Source organism: Gigantopelta aegis, chromosome 4 (assembly GCF_016097555.1).
Source record: "Gigantopelta aegis isolate Gae_Host chromosome 4, Gae_host_genome, whole genome shotgun sequence".
NCBI classification, from domain to species: domain Eukaryota; kingdom Metazoa; phylum Mollusca; class Gastropoda; order Neomphalida; family Peltospiridae; genus Gigantopelta; species Gigantopelta aegis.
In genome coordinates, this window is record NC_054702.1 from 101,559,436 (window position 1) to 101,574,368 (window position 14,933).

Genomic DNA, 14,933 nt, shown 5'->3' on the forward strand with positions numbered 1-14,933 from the left:
TCTAATGTGATTAAACATTTCAACTGGTGACAGTATGTATGACGATGTCTTCTTTTGAATGGACCGGCCTCGGTGGCGTCGTGGTTAGGCCATCGGTCTACAGTCTGGTAGGTAATGGGTTCGGATCCCAGCCGAGGCATGGAATTTTTAATCCAGATACCGACTCCAAACCCTGAGTGAGTGCTCCGCAAGGCTCAGTGGGTAAGTGTAAACCACTTGCACCGACCAGTGATCCATAACTGGTTCAACAAAGGCCATGGTTTGTGCTATCCTGCCTGTGGGAAGCGCAAATAAAAGATCCCTTGCTGCTAATCGGAAAGAGTAGCCCATGTAGTGGCGACAGCAGGTTTCCTCTCAAAATCTGTGTGGTCCGTAACCATATATCTGACGCCATATAACCGTAAATAAAATGTGTTGAGTGCGTCGTTAAATAAAACATTTCTTTCTTTCTTTTCTTTAGAATGGGTGAGCAATACCGTGTGATGTACATTAGTGGTAGTGCGACTGATCTTCGTGTACCCGTCGGAATCCCCCCACACCCATCCATCCCTGTGCTCCACGGATACTACATCAAACATCGTACTATGTTCTGACCTGTCTTCGAGAAAAGTGTATACAAAAATATCCCTTTAGCGGAAGCTGGTTTTCCCTGTGACTCTATAAATCAACTACGAAAATAACCATATTATGACAGTTACCAAACTGCCTTAGTTGAGTTCACGTGTAGCTAAAATGCATTTCATTGGTTTGGCTTTTGTCGTTACACATTTTACCTGGATGATTACATCAAAGTTTTATTCATTTACTCAGCTTCGTGCTTATATCCAATTAAGGAGGCGGGACGTTGCCCAGTGGTAAAACGCTCGCTTGATGCGCGGTCGGTCTAGGATCAATCCCCATTGGGCCATTTCTCGTTCCAGCCAATGCACCACGACTGATATAACAAAGGCCGTGGAATGTGCTATCATGTATGTGGGATGGTGCATATAAAAGATCCATTCGCTAGCAATGGTAAAATATAGCTCGTTTTCTCGTTGACATCCAATGGTGATAAAATTGTGTCGTTAAAACAAAACAAAAAAAACTATCCAATAACTATCGTCAATTCTGACACAACAAATAGAGGAACAATAAACAGTTTAGTAAACGATTTGGCGAACATCATGAAAAAGTGTGCCGAAAAAAACAGTAGGAAATTATGCTCAAATAAGTACAAACAAACATACTACAGCTAAAGAGAAATCTGGTTTCATTTTCACAAAGCATGACTTAAGTTTAATCACAGTAAATGTAATATAGATCGTCTCTCGATGATGAGTGTTGGCCAGCAATATAGGAAAACTGTCAAATTTTACAAACGTAAACACGATAAATCATCCGAACAAAAAATAAGCAAAATCTAAACAAACCCAAGAAATTTTTGAAACTATTAAATTCAGTAAATGAAAACAAAAATACCCACTGAGATAGAAATGGATATATTGTTTGAATATTTCAAAGAAATAAATGAAACAGACCCTAATAATGTTAAAAGCATCAACATAGATATTTCCTTTGAAAACAATATCCTAAATAATGAAATCACTATTGATGAAGTACTGAAAGCTATTAAATGTCTTGAAATTTCAAATGAATACCTTAAATATGGAGAAAGCAAACTCGTTTCAATCTTAGTAAAATTATTTAATATCATCAATTCAACACAGGCATACTACCAGAAGATTGGCTAACTTAAGACAATTTATAAAAAGACAGATAGCCCAAAAGATCCCGAATCTTACAGACCCATTACAATAGTAAGTTGTTTTGGAAAGCTATTTACATCAATTTGAAATAAGATAATAAATAATTTCCTCGAATCAACTACACGAAAGTCAAGCGGGCTTTCGCAAAGGTTATAGTACTAATGATCATATTTTTTTTCTTTGCATGCTCTATGTGAAATTATCAAACAAACAAAAACAAAATTACTGTACCTTTATAGATTTCTTGAAAGCATTTGATACTGTTTGGCGAACAGGTTTATGGCAAAAATGTTATGTCTAGATGTAAATGATAAATTTCTTAGAATTGGTTTCGGTAAAATAATCAAAATATAGAAAGAATACAGCTATATTTTCTAAGAGCCTAATTAAGGCTAAGAAGGAGTACCCCACTGCCCATGATTTATGGAAAACTAGGCGTATTCCCATTAGATATTAAGATACATTATTGGTTAAACCAGACAGTCTCAAATAAGAACTCATTTATTAAGTTAGTTACTGAACCTTTTAAATATCAATTCAGACACACCTGGAACGAAAATATTAACACTTATCCCAAATGTATTTAAATCGGCACATGCTTGTGAAAATTACCTTCTTTACTTATTTGAAAACATACGTATTATTTACAGTCGATTCAGAACCAGCAACCACTATCCAATTGAAACTGGCAGATGGCAAAATATTGAACAAATAAATAGAATTTTCCCTGTTGGTGATGAATTTCATTATCTATTTCAATGTCCACACTTTACTAACGAAAGATCAACCTACCTAAATAAATATTACTTCAACAGACCAAACACTTTTAAATTACATAAGCTCTTTAACACAAAACAATTATCTATTATAAAGAAACTATGTACGTCTCTTAATGTCATTAATAGTGTATTAAAAGACACACCTTTGTCATAGATATATTCAACTAATATATTTTATATTTTAATCGGCAGCCGCCATTGTATGATATATACACTTTTATCTACTCCCTTGTGTGACCGCTTAAGGCAGGTTTGACTGTATATATATATACTTGTAAACAACTCAATGTAACACCGTTTGGTTTTCTGAGTGAATAAAGTTTTGTTCTGTTCTGTTCTGTTCTGTTCCTGAACGCAGTCTTGGGTTCCCAGTAGTCAATGCATTAGTACTCATTAATGGAATGCAGTAATTACTTAGACGCGTGGTTTTACAACGACCACTTTAATAGTCCGTACTTACAAGTTCACTGAATGATAATTGCGTGGGTAATACACACATACAGCTGTGTTGCAATATAACCTGATAAATTATTTTCTTTATTTAAAGGTCACTATGAAACTAAATAGTTATATCAAAATATGAATGGAAATTACTCTATGAAAGTGTTCTTACATATTAATGAGCTATTTTGAAATTATTTGAGTCTATTTATTATTCAGATTGCCAATATAATGAATCACATATTTCACTTTAATATGTTTGTAAAGATTTCATATGTAGGACGTTTTTATTGTTGGGGTGGGATACTAGTCAGCGGTGCAATGAGTCGATGAACTCAGCCCCCCCCCCCCCCCCCCCCCCCCCCCCCCCCCCCCCCCCCACCGTCACAGTCCATATCGCATGACTGACATCAAAGGTTATGGCAGGGCTTCTATATTATCTTAGCCTCACTCCCATGGCTAGTGATATTCAATGTTGTGCAAGTAAACAACTACTATTGCCATCCCCGACGGTTAGTGAAAAAAGGTCAAATGTTGCAATTAAGTCTATTTTGTAAATATGAATATCCTCCAAATGTTAATGTTTTTAAGCTTTATCCCCCTCTTTAGGTGACATATCTGATTATTACTATTATTTAGTAAAATTGTATAAACTTAAAGTAGACCTAGTGAATTTTTAATCGTGGCTAGTAATTTGTTTAATTACTGATCCCATGGCTAATAGATTTTATAAAAATTATAGAAGCCCTGGTTACGGTATGCACTATGTACTCTTTTATATGGGTAAAGTACATATACAAATCTCTTGCTGCTTTTCGACAGGAATACTAACATGTGGTGGCAGCGGCTTTACTCTGTCTTTACCGGGGGTGAGACGTAGACCAGTGGTAAAGCTCTCGCTTGATGCGCGGTCGGTCTAGGATCGATCCCTGTCGGTGGGCCCATTCGGCTATTTCTCGCTCCATTCAGTGCACCACGACTATCATGTCTGTGGGACGGTGCATATAAAATACCCCTTGCTAATAATGGGAACATGTAGCGGGTTTCATCTTTGAGACTATATGTCAAAATTACCAAAAGTTTAACATCCAATAGCTGATGATTAATAAATCAATGTGCTCTTGTGGTGTCGTTAAACAAAACAAAGTTTTAACCCTCTCTCTCTCTCTGCTCTATCGCCTTGCCCCCCTCCCCCCCCCCCCTCTCTCTCTCTCTCTCTCTCTCTCTCTCTCTCTCTCTCTCTCTCTCTCTCTCTCTCTCTCTCTCTCTCTCTCTCTCTCTGACTATCGCTGCCTCGCTTTCAAGTGTCAAAATATTCATGTCAGACTCCAGATAGCTTTAGTAGAAAATGTGCTTAGTTGTCGTTAAGCACCCACACTGTCTACAAGTCGTGTTATAGGGCGACAGGCGGATAAAAATAAAAAGTGGTGCGGGTAAAGGGCATGGCCCCCATTGTTCCTCCCCCTCTGGCTGCTGTGTAAACGTTTTGAAACTGAGAATTATTTTGCCATTATTTCTGCCAGTATTACTCGGGAAAAACGTTTTACATGTACCCGCAGACTCGTATCATAAACCCATCCATTCATTTCAATTTACTACTGCAATGTTCCAACTTAACAACATTGTTTTTATCATTATTTGTTACTTCCTGTTATTTTATGTAAAATTTTCCATCCAAGTTCTCCAAATAAAAAGCAGACGATATCATTTTCAAACCAGACCGCGACTGATGATTCCGTCGGAAATTCGATTGTTGTTCCACGCTTGTTCTGTTACCACAGTATTGAACCATCATAATGATTAAATATTAACGTTAACATTAAACAGTAGATGGCAGCTGTCATGGTAATAGTTTATATTTGAACAGCATTCTTATAAAACTGCGAACTCAGACTGGTTTATCCCATTCTAACCAGATTTCATATCAAATATGGGGTCCTTGAACTCCTTTCAAAAATGTTTATTCAACAGCTACAATATGTCAACACCAGTTTAATATTAAAAAAGAAACCCGTACGAGTAGTTTCGACACAGATTACTCTTCAGTAGCAACAAAGGTCGTTCATATTATATTCCTTTCTACAGACAAGACAGCATATACAACGCTGTGATATAGAAATATAAAGTAGTTTTCCAATGGAATGCCACAAGACAGCATGTAATATATAATGCTATATGTTAGACACCAAAGATCAACAAATGTGCCCACGTGTTGTTAGCTCTCGTCAATTGCTTCAAGGGTCCATGCGGACCCCAAGGGTATATAGTTGTTGTGATATTTTTCATCAGGAAGATATTGTTTCCTCTTTTTTTATGTAGTTGTCACATCCACACATCATCACCAGGAACAAAGATTATTTGATTTGGTACAGCCACACATAGGCGTACTGGCTCCCAATATTATAGGGGTGGGGGGAGGCTGGTTTTTACCCGAATTAAACAAAAATGCCCGAATCTGGATAACAACATTTATTTATATTAGCATTACTACCAAACAGCTATATAGGGTTGCCCTGCGCGTGCTGTAACCTCACCGTGGTGCAGGGGTGTAACATTCTCTTTGAGAATGGCTAATACAGCACAAATTGAAGTTTGGAGTAAAATTCAGTATCCGTAAAATTCTGTGATATTTGTATTTTTATTTTTGTACAGTTCTTTACACTGTTTTTGTTTAAACCTTGAATTTTTATATCGATGTTGATCATCACTTTATTTATTTGCATTACCATAGTTTGACACCCAATAGCCGATGTATTTTTCGTGCTGGGGTGTCGTTAAACATTCATTCATTCATTCTATATAGGGTTGCAAACGAATCACTACGCATTTTTACATGGATTACAACTAATTTTAAGAGTAGAATGATGGAAATACATGGTAATAAGGTCTTAGGTTAGAACATTTTGCTCGAATATCTGTATCATTTTTGCTCGAATTCGAGGCTTTGCTCCAGCACTGGGGGGGGGGGGGGGGGGGGGGGGGGCTGCTCCCTGTCCCGTACGCTTATATAGCCATAGAACTTGTATATTTTTGTCTGACGCCATATAACTGTAAATAAAATGTGCTGAGTGCGTCGTTAAATAAATCATTTCCTTCCTTCTTGCATATTTTTGATTGGGGTTTGTACGCCCGAGTGCAGAACGCAATATTATCTGTGTCGTTATGCTGTTCCAAAACATTCTCTCAGTGAGTCATTGACATTATTACCCATATACTATTATAACAGTGTTTGTGATTGAAATGTCGCACGGTCTTGCTATAGTATTCTGGGGTCCGGCTCGACCTATTGCTCAGAATGAAAAAAAAACCCGTATAATTGGGACTACAATATTGTTACTCAATTAAAATATTTTTACACCAGAATATCATTATTTCTTTTTTGTTATCATATGAGGGTAATATTCATATGAATGTATTCTGAGACAAACATATCATGAATAGAAACCAGAAAGACCTGAACTAGCGGTGGGGTCGAGGTAGATACCAAGTGTACGGATTAGTAAGTTCTGGCAACTACCGATGAGGGTTAAACATAATCCTTTTCCTTTCCTTTCCTCGTCCACTAGACCAAAGTAATGTGCCGATGTAACGCTACACCTTCACTGCTTTCAGAACATTAATGTTTATTGTATACCAATGGGTAGACGTGAGTAAACAGCTCCCGTTGGTGTAGCCAGGATTTCATATTAGGGGAACACCCACATTGGGGGAGGGCAACCACACTGGGGAGCATCCACATTGGGGATGGCAACCACATTGGGCGAGGGCAACCACACTATCGTGTTATTGGGCGACAGGCTAATATAAAAGGTGGTGGAAAAAGAGATATATGTTTTGGGGGGTGGGGCAGCTCTCGGGCATCGTAAAGTTTGTTTTATTTAACTATACCACACATTGGTCTGTCAATTAATCATCGGCAACTGGATTTCAAACATTGAATAATTCTGATACATTGTCTTATGGGGAAACCCGCAATTATATTTTCCATTAGCAGGAAGGGATCTTTTATTGTCACTTCCCCACAGACAGGACAGCACATACCACTGACTTTGATATATCAGTCGTGGGTCTACGGTTATAACAGGGAAAACCCAACAGGTTTGGGAAGGGGATTTTATCTTATGATCTTAGCATATCAGGCGAGCACTCTATCGACGGAACCAACCGCCCTCTCTCCCTCCCTCAACCCATCCCACCCGATCGGCGTCATTTACGATGAAGTAAATCAATCGTGACAAATCACTAACTCGATAAACGTATCAACGGTGTCCAGCTAGAATATATAATCATCTAAGCCACAGCTAACAGAGTTTGCTCAGAAATCACTTATCCTGTTGGCAACAACGCTAGGCAAGTTGAACATTTAATTACGATTTAGCCTATGCTATTAACAGATACCACTGGATAACACGCGCTTCCGTAATAGTGTTTTCCATACAACCAGTTATATAGTAATGAGACATCATCATGAAGTAGCAGTCTGCAGTCTGTCGGCGTAATTCTTACCACGATCCCAATTCATCTTGATTGGGAAAAACAGACACGGAAAGATTAATACATAGAAGACGTCTTTGCACTAAAGATTATACAGCGAGCGTTGTTTATTCCTACAATATGATTCGATGTTACGGAATCTTACGAAGTTTAATGTTGAAGATTATCATAATTAAATAGTACAAGCGACGATTACGAAGTCATTCCTGTACAATCCGGTTACGTGGTTAAGCATACACCATTTAAATTTAGATTGGAATAAAGCATATTATATTTAATGGATTTCGTTATAAATTTAAAATCAATTACCCTATAGTCCTTCCCAGCAGAGAATGTCGGGTTTTTTACTATTGTATACATTAAAATATATTTATTTCTGGACAGATTGTGTCGGTTTTTTAATTGCACACAAAAATAGTTGTTGTTTTTTTGTTATTTCCAAAACACTTCTACTTTTCTTTTTCTGTTGAATGAAACTGAAATTATATATATATTGTCAACAGTGAAAAATGTAACAGCCGAAAATATAACATACTACCTATAGGCTAATAAGTATGAACAGTGTCTTTAAGAAATTGGTACTGGATGTGAGCAATAGCCACGAGTTGGTGATTGAAAATATAACATACTACCTATAGGCTAATAAGTATGAACAGTGTCTTTAAGAAATTGGTACTGGATGTGAGCAATACCCACGAGTTGGTGATTGAAAATATAACATACTACCTATAGGCTAATAAGTATGAACAATGTCTTTAAGAAATTGGTACTGGATGTGAGCAATACCCACGAGTTGGTGATTGAAAATATAACATACTACCTATAGGCTAATAAGTATGAACAATGTCTTTAAGAAATTGGTACTGGATGTGAGCAATACCCACGAGTTGGTGATTGAAAATATAACATACTACCTATAGGCTAATAAGTATGAACAATGTCTTTAAGAAATTGGTACTGGATGTGAGCAATACCCACGAGTTGGTGATTGAAAATATAACATACTACCTATAGGCTAATAAGTATGAACAATGTCTTTAAGAAATTGGTACTGGATGTGAGCAATACCCACGAGTTGGTGATTGAAAATATAACATACTACCTATAGGCTAATAAGTATGAACAATGTCTTTAAGAAATTGGTACTGGATGTGAGCAATACCCACGAGTTGGTGATTGAAAATATAACATACTACCTATAGGCTAATAAGTATGAACAATGTCTTTAACAAATTGGTACTGGATGTGAGCAATACCCACGAGTTGGTGATTGAAAATATAACATACTACCTATAGGCTAATAAGTATGAACAATGTCTTTAAGAAATTGGTACTGGATGTGAGCAATACCCACGAGTTGGTGATTGAAAATATAACATACTACCTATAGGCTAATAAGTATGAACAATGTCTTTAAGAAATTGGTACTGGATGTGAGCAATACCCACGAGTTGGTGATTGAAAATATAACATACTACCTATAGGCTAATAAGTATGAACAATGTCTTTAAGAAATTGGTACTGGATGTGAGCAATACCCACGAGTTGGTGATTGAAAATATAACATACTACCTATAGGCTAATAAGTATGAACAATGTCTTTAAGAAATTGGTACTGGATGTGAGCAATACCCACGAGTTGGTGATTGAAAATATAACATACTACCTATAGGCTAATAAGTATGAACAATGTCTTTAAGAAATTGGTACTGGATGTGAGCAATACCCACGAGTTGGTGATTGAAAATATAACATACTACCTATAGGCTAATAAGTATGAACAATGTCTTTAAGAAATTGGTACTGGATGTGAGCAATACCCACGAGTTGGTGATTGAAAATATAACATACTACCTATAGGCTAATAAGTATGAACAATGTCTTTAAGAAATTGGTACTGGATGTGAGCAATACCCACGAGTTGGTGATTGAAAATATAACATACTACCTATAGGCTAATAAGTATGAACAATGTCTTTAACAAATTGGTACTGGATGTGAGCAATACCCACGAGTTGGTGATTGAAAATATAACATACTACCTATAGGCTAATAAGTATGAACAATGTCTTTAACAAATTGGTACTGGATGTGAGCAATACCCACGAGTTGGTGATTGAAAATATAACATACTACCTATAGGCTAATAAGTATGAACAATGTCTTTAAGAAATTGGTACTGGATGTGAGCAATACCCACGAGTTGGTGATTGAAAATATAACATACTACCTATAGGCTAATAAGTATGAACAATGTCTTTAAGAAATTGGTACTGGATGTGAGCAATACCCACGAGTTGGTGATTGAAAATATAACATACTACCTATAGGCTAATAAGTATGAACAATGTCTTTAAGAAATTGGTACTGGATGTGAGCAATACCCACGAGTTGGTGATTGAAAATATAACATACTACCTATAGGCTAATAAGTATGAACAATGTATTTAAGAAATGGGTACTGGATGTGAGCAATACCCACGAGTTGGTGATTGAAAATATAACATACTACCTATAGGCTAATAAGTATGAACAATGTCTTTAAGAAATTGGTACTGGATGTGAGCAATAGCCACGAGTTGGTGATTGAAAATATAACATACTACCTATAGGCTAATAAGTATGAACAATGTATTTAAGAAATGGGTACTGGATGTGAGCAATACCCACGAGTTGGTGATTCAAAGGGGGCAAGACGTAGCCCAGTGGTAAAGCGCTCGCCTGATGCGCGGTCGGTCTGGGATCGATCCCCGTTGGTGGGCCCATTGTGCTATTCCTCGTTCCAGCCAGTGGACCACGACTGGTATATCAAAGGCCGCGCATGATTATGTGATATTCTTTCTGTGGGATGGTGCATATAAAAAATCCCTCGCCACTAATGGAAAGGCCCCTATGGGCAAACTAGGGAGACAAATTAACAGCAACAAGGTCCACTTAACGAGCCACTCTCGGCCTACTAATCTTCCAAAGCTATATGTAGATCCCTAGTTTACTTTTTGGCGGACCGTTAAAAATGCACCTAATTTCTTGCACAAAAAGTGCGCACTTTCTCTTTCGCTTAATCCTATGGGACTTTCCACATTAAACTTTAGCTTTAACTAAATGAGAACTACTAGTATACTCAAAACACTAAAATGCAAAGGGATTCATAGTTTGACGCACACTGCATAGGGATTCTTATTTTGACACACTATACAATGACATTCTTATTTTGATATACTATACAAAGTGATTCTTATTTTGACACACTATACTCAGAGATTCTTATTTCGACACACTATGCAATGGGATTCTTATTTTGACACACTACACCCAGGGATTCTTATTTTGACACACTACCCAGGAATTCTTATTTTGACACACTATACAATGGGATTCTTATTTTGACACACTATACAATGGGATTCTTATTTTGACACACTATACCCAGGGATTCTTATTTTGACATACTGTACAAATATATTCTTATTTTGACACACTATACGAAGTGATTCTTATTTTGACACACTATACAATGGAATTCTTATTTTGACACACTATACCCAGGGATTCTTATTTTGACATACTGTACAAATATATTCTTATTTTGACACATTATACAAAGTGATTCTTATTTTGACACACTATACAATGGAATTCTTATTTTGCCACACTATACCCAGGAATTCTTATTTTGACACACTATACAATGGGATTCTTATTTTGACACACTATACCCAGGGATTCTTATTTTGACATACTGTACAAATATATTCTTATTTTGACACATTATACAAAGTGATTCTTATTTTGACACACTATACCCAGGGATTCTTATTTTGACACACTATACCCAGGGATTCTTATTTTGACATACTATACAAATATATTCTTATTTTGACACACTATACAAAGTGATTCTTATTTTGACACACTATACAATGGAATTCTTATTTTGAGACACTATACCCAGGGATTCTTATTTTGACACACTATACCCAGGGATTCTTATTTTGACATACTATACAAATATATTCTTATTTTGACACACTATACAAAGTGATTCTTATTTTGACGCACTATACAATGGAATTCTTATTTTGACATACTGTACAAATATATTCTTATTTTGACACACTATACAAATATATTCTTATTTTGACACATTATACAAAGAAATTCTTATTTTGACACACTATACAAAGAAATTCTTATTTTGACACTATATACAAAGGGATTCTTATTTTGACACACCATACAAAGAGATTCTTATTTTGACACAATATACAAAGATATTCTTATTTTGACACACTATACAAAGAGATTCTTATTTTGGCACACTATATAAATGGATTCTTATTTTGACACACTATACAAAGAGATTCTTATTTTGGTACACTATACAAATGGATTCTTATTTTGACACACTATACAAAGAGATTCTTATTTTGACACACTATACCCAGAGATTCTTATTTTGACACACTATACAAAGATATTCTTATTTTGACACGTTATACAAAGAGATTCTTATTTTGACACACTATACAAATAGATTCTTATTTTTACACACTATACCCAGAGATTCTTATTTTGACACACTATACCTAGAGATTCTTATTTTGACATACTGTACAAATATATTCTTATTTTGACACAATATACAAAGTTATTCTTATTTTGACACACCATACAGAGAGATTCTTATTTTGACACACCATACAGAGAGATTCTTATTTTGACACACTATACAAATATTTTCCTATTTTGACACATCATACAAAGATATTCTTATTTTGACACATCATACAAAGATATTCCTATTTTGACACACTATACAAAGATATTCTTATTTTGACACACTATACCTAGAGATTCTTATTTTGACACACTGTACAAATATATTCTTATTTGGACACAATATACAAAGATATTCTTATTTTGACACATCATGCAGAGAGATTCTTTTTTGACACACCATACAGAGAGATTCTTATTTTGACACACTATACAAAGATATTCCTATTTTGACACGTCATACAAAGATATTCTTATTTTGACACACTATACCTTAGGATTGGTAGCTGAAGACAGTTTACTGTGCGAGTTATTGATATAATAATGGAGGTACTCTGACAGCGTCCCCACCGCAGCGTTTACCCAGCGTGCAGACACATGCTACATTAGCCTAACCGTTAATGGGAAAGTATGGTATTTGTTAGCCGAGCGACCATCACGCACCGCGCTATGTTAACGTTAGACACGTAGACCCGTGCATAATCAACAAGATGTGAGTCTCTACACCGACAGACCTACCCAGACAACTGTACCAGATATATTACACATCAGGGCCAGGACCGCATCCAGCATACATTATTGGGGGTGGGGTACTGGTAGGGTAAAGAAGAATCGGGGCACAGTAAAACAGTCTTCTCCAGACAGACAAAAGCTATATACTCCCTATATTACCCCAAAGAAAACAAACAATAAGCTAAACAAAACAAAACACCCCCCACCCCCCAAGAAAACAACCAAAAAACCAACAACAAATAAACAAGAAAGAAAGAAACAACTAATATTTTGGGTGGAATTGGTGGTGGGGAGCAGCTGAGCTATGCTAAGTCCGAACCTGTTCAGGAAGGAAGGAAATATTTTATTTAACGACGCACTCAACACATTTTATTTACGGTTATTTGGCGTCAGGAACATACCCTGTTCATACATCTAGTACCAGACGTACTCCCACAATCACATTATACCAAGCACAATTCGTATTCACCACAAAGAATCCTCTGGTGTAACTCCAGTCCAATTGACGGAAAGTTTGCTTTAGTTATTGCAACATCATGGTCAATAATGAAGGTACAGGTAGATTCGAATGTATGAATGAATGAATAAATGAATGAATCCACCCATCAATCAACCAATCAATCAATCAAGCAAGCAATGTTTAACGACACCCCAACACGAAGAAAATATCAACTACGGGATGTGACATACATGAATTTGAAAGAGCAGTACAGCCACATTCTTACAAATGTATAACCAATATTTACTACAGAGTAAATGTGTTTTTAAGAAGTAATACATAATTCAACAGTAAATACATAATATATAGGTAGCTATTAATCCAAATAAATATTATGTGAGAAAGAATACATAGATGATACTTGCTGCTATCCAAAAAGTGCAACACATGTGGCGAAAGCGGTTTGCTTCTCACACTCCAGTCCATGCTGAGTGTCGTTAAACATCCATTCCGTTTTTAGTTACCAAATAAGGATTGACCTTTCGCCCTCGATGTAGCCATTAGTTCCCCCCCCCCCCCCCCCCCCCCACTTCTCAATCAATCTACCACTTGTATATCAAAGGTTGTGGTATATGTTGTCTTAACTGTGCGAAAGTGCATATAAAAGATTCCTTGCCGTCATTTGGTACGAGTAGCAGTGTGGCGACAGCAGGTTTCCTTTCTCGCTCTGTAGACCAAGTGTCTCAGTACTAGTATATTATACACCAAACAGTCTTGCTTTTAAATGAGCCAAGGTTCCGTTAAACAAACTTTCCTTTCCTACCTGTACATATAGATATTATTAATAACAGAAATAGTCACTTTTAATAATACATCACAAGTCAGTGATTAATCAGAAGAAGAAGAAAAAAATGTGAATAAACACTAAAGAAAACTCACCATAGTGTGTTTGTGGAATATATGAAGTGACACTCTAAACTACGTCGACGCCGCCCGCGGTAACGTCCCAGTGTTCGTCGTGTTTTGTGACGACTGCCAGCGGATTACAAAAGTGTACGTCTGCCTGTCACCTTCCGACCAGATGGATACACTAAGTGCGTGCTGCGCTCGAGACTGGCGCGAGCAGTCCACGTGGAACTGTCCCAGGCGAACAGCGCGGCGAAATACAGGAAGTTAATGCGCAGTGGAGTCTTACCACAGGTCTTGTGTTGTGTAGAAATATTAAAACACACCAAGTTTAGTCTTGTCATGCAGGAATATTAAAACACAGCCAGTTAAGTCTTGCCATGCAGGAATATTAAAATACACCCAGTTGAGTATTGTCATGCAGGAATATTAAGTCTTTTCATGCAGGAATATTAAAATACACCAAGTTGAGTATTGTCATGTAGGAATATTAAGTCTTTTCATGCAGGAATATTAAAATACACCAAGTTGAGTATTGTTATGTAGGAATATTAAAATACACCTAGTTGAGTATTGTCGTGCAGGAATATTAAAATACACCCAGTTGAGTGTTTTCATGCAGGAATACTAAGTCTTTTCATGCAGCAATATTAAAATAGACCCAGTCGAGTCTTGTCATGCAGAAATATTAAGATATACACAATTGAGTCTTGTCATGCAGGAAAAGTAAAATACACACAGTTGAGTCTTGTTATGCAGGAATAGTAAAATACACACAGTTGAGTCTTGCCATGCAGGAATAGTTAAATACAGTTGATAGACACAATGCAAATTCGTTGG

General features: G+C 36.5%; 1 protein-coding gene across 1 annotated transcript in view; it reads right to left on the bottom strand.

The window, feature by feature from the left end:
- Positions 1-14,353, bottom strand: part of LOC121371605 (calmodulin-A-like) — a 53,671-nt gene extending 39,318 nt beyond the window's left edge. The window contains exon 1 of the mRNA XM_041497620.1: positions 14,127-14,353. Coding sequence (XP_041353554.1) covers positions 14,127-14,129 — 3 coding nt within the window. The 5' untranslated portion in view covers positions 14,130-14,353. The remainder of the gene's footprint in view (positions 1-14,126) is intronic.
- Between the last annotated feature and the right edge of the window lie 580 nt (positions 14,354-14,933).